This window comes from Fukomys damarensis, unplaced genomic scaffold (assembly GCF_012274545.1).
Source record: "Fukomys damarensis isolate Sample0158 unplaced genomic scaffold, DMR_v1.0_HiC HiC_scaffold_9, whole genome shotgun sequence".
Classification (NCBI taxonomy): Eukaryota; Metazoa; Chordata; class Mammalia; order Rodentia; family Bathyergidae; genus Fukomys; species Fukomys damarensis.
Genome location: NW_022900921.1, coordinates 26,701,072 through 26,709,213, shown reverse-complemented (window position 1 = coordinate 26,709,213; position 8,142 = coordinate 26,701,072). Strand labels below are relative to the sequence as shown.

General features: G+C 44.2%; 1 protein-coding gene across 2 annotated transcripts; it reads left to right on the top strand.

Moving 5' to 3' along the window:
• Positions 1-3,746, top strand: Drd1 (dopamine receptor D1). 2 transcript variants are annotated; one of them, XM_010622151.2, is made up of 2 exons: positions 1-265; positions 1,225-3,746. In XM_010622151.2, exon 2 carries the CDS (start codon positions 1,695-1,697, stop codon positions 3,030-3,032), a length of 1,338 nt encoding a protein of 445 aa, XP_010620453.1. In that variant the 5' UTR covers positions 1-265; positions 1,225-1,694; the 3' UTR covers positions 3,033-3,746. The 2 variants fall into 2 exon arrangements, with proteins under 2 accessions (XP_010620453.1, XP_010620452.1); XM_010622150.3 differs by lacking the exon at positions 1-265 and adding an exon at positions 669-1,120.
• The last annotated feature ends 4,396 nt before the right edge of the window (positions 3,747-8,142 follow it).

Below are 8,142 nucleotides of genomic sequence, written 5' to 3'. Positions count from 1 at the left end.
GGCAGTCATGGACGGGAAGGGTGGCCAGAGAGCCGGTGCTTTGTTGATGCCTGAGTCTTTGTAGAGAGCCTCTGTACTTGCCGGGGCACAGCCGAGACTCCAGAAGCTGCAGGCGCCGGCAGAGGGCGCTCCGATCCCGCGGAGCGAATGCGCTCGGGCTGGGACCTCTCCGGGCGCGGGGCTCCAGAGGCAGTCCGGTGCTGACCACTGCTCGGGACTCGGGCGGAGCGCGAAGTGGGCGCCTGCTGGGTGCAGAGACGAGAACGTGAGTACGGGCGCCGCTGGGCACGACTGACCCTAGTTGGAGGACACTTGGAGACGGCGAGGGTAGGACGCGGGGCCGCTGTCCCGCTGCTTGCCGAGCGTGGGAGTGGAGAGGGTCGCCTCTGACCTTGGGCTTCGGGAGGGCGTAGGGTTGATCCCGGGAAGCGCCTGATGGAGGGCGGAGTTTTGTGCACGGGCAGTTTACTTGAGGTTTCTTCATCGGGATTTGTCTCGCTAGCCCTGCTGCCCGCTGGTGCTGTCCAGGAGCCCGGGGACAGGCGAGGTGGCCCCGAGGGCAAGCGCTCACCCGCGCCCCCACCTCTGCCCGCCCATCGGGGGAACCAGGTGTGGCTGTCGCCTACAACTCTGCCTATCAAGCCCAATCCACCCCTAGGGGAGGGGAGAGGACTCGAGGGCGGTGGGCTGTGCCCGCGGGAACCCTGCTGGCCGTGCCAGTTTAGCTCTCTGCCTCGCCTTCCCACAGGCTCCCGAGGGAGCGGACAGTGCTGTAGGGAGGCTCTGTGCCCTGCCTGAGGGGGCGAAAGGAGCCCAGGCGCGCAGCTCCAGGAGGAGGAACCCAAGCTGCCCAAGTGACTAGTCCCGGGGGTGCCCTCTCTAAGGAGCTCCGAGAGACTGGGGCCCTTTTCCTGGGTCCTGTCCGTTTCGAACAATCCTTAACAATTAAGCTGCTGGGCGGCGCTGCTTCTCTGGAGACCTGACCCGAGATTTCTATCCCAAACCCGCTCTGGCGAGTTTGCGCCCGGGAGCAAGCGAGGCTCTGCGGGCGGCGCGCTTTCCCGAGCAGCGCGGAACCGGCGCCTGTAGAAGTCCACTTTCTGAGACAGCCCAAGGAGAGGTAGGTGGCCTTGTCGGTCGTGCCCAGCAAGTGGCTGGACTGAGTAAAGCTACGATCTATTCAAATCTTGGCGAAAGACCGTGTGTTTTTCCTTTGCTTTTTAGGGCGTTGAGAGAACTGAAGAGTCAGGGGCTTGGAGGAGCAAGACATGTATTTTCAGCTGCGTCTCAGAAGGGGAAAAATTCCCTGTCATCACCCCAGAGGCAACGACCCTGAAATGTGACTGCGATTGACTGGCAAGGGGGAGGCCTGGGTGTCTCTAGTTGATGACTGAATACACTAAAAAGCCGGTGCTTTCCTTGACGGAATCTGGGGATGAGCTGGTGTCAGTGACAGTGACCCGGAGAAAGGGAGTGAAGAGAGCTGTAGAGAGCAAGAGAGACCTTGCACAGGGAAAGCTCCTGCCACACACGTCTGCCACCCTCGGATGGGATGCTGGTGAGGCCCTCCACCCTGGGGAGCACCGGGGTCTGGGCCTGGGCTGCCCGTGAGGACTCCTGGAAGTCGGACTGACCTCTTCTCCCTGATTCCCGCTTGAGGGGCATCAAGCCCTGATGTACATTCCTTCCGGAAGATGACTCTGAATGCTTCCAGCATGGATGAGGCCGGTCTGGTCGTAGAGAGGGACTTCTCCTTCCGCATCCTTACAGCCTGTTTCCTGTCACTGCTTATCCTGTCCACTCTGCTGGGCAATACCCTGGTCTGTGCTGCTGTCATCAGGTTCCGACACCTGCGGTCTAAGGTGACCAACTTCTTTGTCATTTCCTTAGCTGTGTCAGATCTCTTGGTGGCTGTCTTGGTCATGCCCTGGAAAGCTGTGGCTGAGATTGCTGGCTTCTGGCCCTTCGGGTCCTTCTGTAACATTTGGGTAGCCTTTGACATCATGTGCTCCACCGCGTCCATCCTCAACCTCTGTGTGATCAGTGTGGACAGGTATTGGGCCATCTCCAGCCCCTTCCAGTATGAGAGGAAGATGACCCCCAAGGCAGCCTTTATTCTGATCAGTGTAGCATGGACTTTGTCTGTTCTCATCTCCTTCATCCCTGTGCAGCTCAGCTGGCACAAGGCAAAACCCACAAGTCCCTCCGATGGGAATGCTACTTTCCTGGAAGAGACCACAGACAACTGTGACACCAGATTGAGCAGGACCTATGCCATTTCATCTTCCCTAATAAGCTTTTACATTCCAGTGGCCATCATGATTGTCACCTACACCAGTATCTACAGGATTGCCCAGAAACAAATACGGCGCATCTCAGCCTTGGAGAGGGCGGCCGTGCATGCCAAGAATTGCCAGACCACCCCAGGTAACGGGAACCCCGTTGAATGTTCTCAGTCAGAGAGCTCCTTTAAGATGTCCTTCAAAAGAGAGACTAAAGTTTTGAAGACTCTGTCTGTGATCATGGGGGTGTTTGTGTGCTGCTGGCTCCCTTTCTTCATCTCGAACTGTATGGTGCCGTTCTGTGAGTCTGGGGAGACTCAGCCTTTCTGCATTGATTCCATCACCTTTGATGTGTTTGTGTGGTTTGGGTGGGCTAATTCTTCCTTGAATCCCATCATTTATGCCTTTAATGCTGATTTTCAGAAGGCATTTTCAACTCTCTTAGGATGCTACAGACTTTGCCCTACAACGAATAATGCCATAGAGACAGTCAGCATCAATAACAACGGGGCTGTGGTGTTTTCCAGCCATCATGAGCCACGAGGTTCCATCTCTAAGGAGTGCAATCTGGTTTACCTGATCCCACATGCAGTAGGCTCTTCTGAGGACCTGAAAAAGGAGGAGGCAGGTGGAATAGCCAAACCCCTGGAGAAGCTGTCCCCGGCCCTATCAGTCATATTGGATTATGACACCGATGTCTCTCTGGAGAAGATCCAGCCCATCACACACAATGGGCAGCACCCAACCTGAACTCCTAGAGGAATCCTGCCACACAGAATCTAAAGGAGAGAAATCTGGGGCATGCTCTTAGAAATCAAGGTCTGGTGAGACACTGTGATGTCAGGAGAGACCTTTGCTGCTTTCAAGCAGACAACTAAGTATATTTTCAAATACATTCCAGTATATCTTCTGTACTCCATCGTCCATCAAACAGGTACATATGGGAAACCAAAAGGGACATGTCTTAGACTCCAAAATCAGTTCTGAAACTTGTCTTATGACATACGAACAACTGCACTTAAAAATCAAACCTTTCTGGAAAGCAAGTGAGAAGGGTTGCATTTGCTGTATACAAACAGGTGCTAAAACTGTTCCAAGCAAAGTTTTCAGATTGTCAAGGTAGGTGCATGCCTTCATAAATTATTTCTAAAAAAATGAGCCTTACGGTAGGAATGGGAGTTTTTTCAGAATTGAGAGATGCTTTGTTGATATTGATTTTATTTATTTATTGTATTATATGTATATTTAAAATTTATCATAATAAATCTATATTTATCATATTTAATAGGACAAACAATGACTCATCTAAGATTGAGCTGCCCATTGAACTAGCACTTTATAAGCCAATGAAACAAACACACAGACTCTGATTCTAAATGTTCATGAGTAGCTTCTAGAAACACAGAAAAGGCTGATAGGAAATGAAGTTGTGGTGATTTCTTAAAACACACTAGCATAAATAAATACAAGGTGAGAATTGCCAAATGCTGTGGATGCTCCCCCCGCAAAGACTCTGAAAAATTAAAATAAAAGCATAGCTACTATTGTGTTCTAAATTTTTTAAATGGCAAAGTCTTTTCCCAGGAGAATTTTCAGTTCTGTAAATATCTTATATAAAAGCCAGTTTAAGAAGAACACAACTTTGCATTTATGATCTTTGGGGGTAAGGAAAAGTATATGGCACTTTGTATTTATGTAAAATAATTGGCCTTTTCAGTCTTTTCTCATTCCATGCTTCAGATAGCTTTTCTGAACCAAATAAATGGCTGTCCTGGACCGAGATACGTAGTGAGGACCATGAGTTTCCTTAATTCTGGGGCCACAGTAGCCCCACTGATGGACAAAGCTCAAGCCCTGTGTCCTTGTCTTCCCAGATCAAACCAAGCCACTCACTGGGGCTAAATTTGTAGTGCTTTAACCTGAACTTATAACTGATTTTTAAAAAATGATCTTTAAATGTTAATAGTATGCTAATTAATAAATAGTGCCTCATTATCCTCAAAGAAGATTCAGTATCTTTGTTGATAGAAAGAATGAGAGACCCCATTCTTTTCAGGTGTGTTAAACACCTCAAAGCTATCAGTATCTCTCTGACAAATGCTGTCTTTTTCTCTGTGCTTTGGAATCAGGTTCCCACATCATAGCATGGACTGTAAAAAGTACCATCAGCCTCCCTTGCCAGATACTAATTCATGTGGGGTATTTCAACAGAGCTTTTTCTTTTCTTTTTTTTTTTTGTTAAATGTTTATGAGGTAGTATTCTTGATAAGCAATTGACTTAAAATGTAGATGAAATTGATAAAAAGAACAAAAATCTGCTGAAGAATATTTTTTGGATCAGGTCTGTGTTATACATGTATTGTGAATGTTTTCTTAATTTTTCTGCCTGTATGCTTTCTTACATATAATAAAATTATTTTGTGAACTCAAATCAACTTTGAATGAGTTGTGTTGCATTTGTTAAGTGTATTTTTAAAACTGGAATATCTCAGGTGTACAAATAAGAAAATAAGAGCATTTTCAAGTATATATTGCTTTTTTTTAAAATGTGGAAATTTCTCCTGTGTATGTCACATGTTATTTAAGCAGATTTTTTTTTTCTGATTTGGGATGTATACTCTCTTCTCCTTCTGCCCTAATTTTTTTTGAAGAAAGCTTTTTTAACTTGAGGAATTACTCTGCTTTTAAATTGTCAGACTTCAAAGCTTTTAAAAAATTGGCCTTTTATTCCAAAGTAAATAAAGTAGAAGTGTCAGGAAGGATTGTGGTCTGCTCCAGGGTTGTTATGAGATCCTAGTTGATAGAAACCAGTGTATGTGTGGTATTCACTTTAAATGTAAATTATAACAGATATTTTTTTTCCTGGGGAAATTATACATGTTGTGAGTCTTTGATTTTTAAATTGTCAAACAGGGCATATTCTTAGGTCCTGCTAAAATTACTACTTAGTTATTAATACGCTTGGCATTTTTTCATCCTGGGGGAGGAGAGGGTCTCAGCAGCAGGTGATGTAGAAATTAAGGGTTAAGTTTATCACAGAGCAGATGGTGTCTTTTTAAATTCCATATTTGCCTTCTCCAGGCTTTGACATGTAATGAACATATCTACAATGAGTATCTATAAAGCATGATGGTTTTTCTTTTGGCTTCATACATTTTTGGATATCTTTACTTTTTAAAGTTTAATTTCATCCTTAAATCGGAAGCTCAGCAACATAAGCTAGAAGGCTCAGGCAGAATTGTTACTGTCAAACTGAGGATACATGACACAAAAGCCTTCCTTTACTATATTTTCCCACTGGCAAAAGAGTGAAAAGTAAGTAATATGTTAGATATGATATTAAATAATTTTACAATTCAATACTTTGAAAATGAGAATATACTCTGAATTCCTGGTATATAGGATTGATTAAAACATCTTATGAAATGTTAACTTTACTGAAAGAAACTTTCAGCTGGGTTAATTTGTAAGTATAAAAGGAAAATTATAGTATGACTTTCATTTTATTTTTAACTGTGTTGATGAATCTTAATAATACCAAATGTATGCGAAACACTTTACCAAATCAGAGACAATTTAAAAGAGATATTCCCCCCCTTTTATCTAAGAAGTGGTCCTTCCTAATGAGATGTGTACACTGGTCTTATTAGTGACTGACAGTAGGGAGGGGGGTTGAGCAGTGAGCTTCCTTGAATAAATTTGGGGGTGTATTTGGGAAAATCATTGGTTTCTCTTGAATCTTGATCACACGCTCTGAATCTCAGATGAGCTAATCCATTAAATGGGAAAAGCAAAACTTCTACATTAACTTTTCCAGTGGAGGGGTCACCCCTATCCCCCAAGGAAATCAGTACATAGTGCAGCTTCAGGAATTTCTGAATTATCTACTCGTGGAGGGCCCCATCATGACTTCTCCCCTGGCATGCACCAATAGCATTTCACCCTATTTCTACTTCCTACCCTTAGTCCCAGTCCCTCTTCCCAGAAGAAGGCCCACAGCTGGGGAACTGGAATATAGGAAGATCAGGATTTGTTTCAGACAGGGCAGTGTTCACATTGCAGCTACCATTTTCAGTCAGCAAACTGAAACCAGTTTTATGGGCATAAGCCAATGTTATTCACGGCTCTGAGCCTGTTTGCCCATTCGTGAAATGGAAACAGACACGCAAGCTTCTGTGAGGGTCAAAAGGAAACTAGTGTCTGCAGAGCCCTGAACACTAAGAGGTACAGTTCCTTGATTCTTTACAGGATTTCTATTTTGAAGGCATCGAGCACTTAATATTTGTTGCATTTGTAATAATGGATCTGCTATGTATTTAATTTTCTGAATACTTGCCTGATGGAATGGAAATGACTTTTCGAGTACATGTAGATGGGGATTACCCCAAATATCACTGTCTTTTGCTCTGTTATCTATTATTCCAGAAGCAAGCAGCTTTTCATATCTGTGTGGTTAAGAAAATTGCCTTAAGTTACCACTAGATAGTGACTGAATAAATCTAGCCAAAACATTTTACTCTACTCACTCTCCTTATCTTGCACAATTTGTTTCAGGAATAGTCAGCTGATAGCCTGCTGGCTCCAGACTGTTAAAGGCAGGGCCTGATAGTCTGCATGGTCTCATTACTGGGGTTATTGGAAGGAACTAACCTGGTGGGTCATGAGATTGGAGTACACTATAGACTCGATGCACCACTTTCAATTTGTTTGAGATTCCCTGGATAGGAAACATAACAAACCAACTTGTTTATTTTATAGAGGATCAAGGAATGGTGAGCATTTCAGTAGAAGCAACACCTCTTAAGATTTTGTTACCAGGCCAGTCTGTAAGGCCTTCTGTCATGTTAAGTAACTTGCATGTGAGTGCAGAATTAAAAAAGCATTTGGACTTTAGTCTGTTACATCGTTCAAGATTTGGGAGTTGTAATTCAAATAGTATTAGAAGCTCAAGAATGATCTCTGATTTAGAAAGGGCTTAGTTTTCTAATCGTTATGAGAAAAGGTCCTGAACCAGTTAGAATTTTTCTCATATTCCCAGACTAGACATCCTCTCTGCTCTCTAAATTGGGAAGTATTTAAAAGGAAGCCATTTAAAAGGATCTGCTCTGAGCTGCATCCACAGAAATGAGGGGACCTCTCAGGCCCCTTTGAGCAGAGATGCTAGCAAAGTGGCCGGTGAGAGTGGGACCCAGGAAATTAGATTATAGGTCGGTCCATTTCATTTAAACAAAGGGATGTGCTACTTCCTCCATGCACTGTGATTTCAGAACATTTTTGGGGTCTTTATTTATTTGTATATTTGTATATTCTTTTTGCTATTGGAAAGTGCACAGAGGGATATTTATAAAATACAAGTAGGTCTGTGTAATGTCTTTACTTAACATGCCTCAAAGGCTCCCAATTATTTTCTAGAAAACAACTCAGTCTCATTTAATGCCCTTCATGAGTTGGTCCCTGGCAGTCCCTGCAGCTTTCTCCATTATTATTATGACATTGTATATTATAGGCATTCCGAGCTATGCACACTTTGTAGAATCTTTGGTTCTTTTTATGCTCAGGACACCCTTCCCTGCTGCCCTATTTACTCCTACTCACCCTTTAGGTTTCCATTAGGCACAACTGCCAGAGGCCTTCCTTGACAACTCCTTCCTGTCTCTACTCTCATCTTTCTTTCCAAATGGTAACCATACTGTCACGGAATGATCTCCTTACTTCCCTATTGTCTTTCTAGATCGTGAGCATATAGAGAACAAAGGCTATTTGCTTTCATCCTCCTTTGTACATGGTCCTAAGCACCCAGGATACATGGCTTATGAGAGTTGCTCATTGAATCTTTGTTGAATGAATAAAGGTATGAACA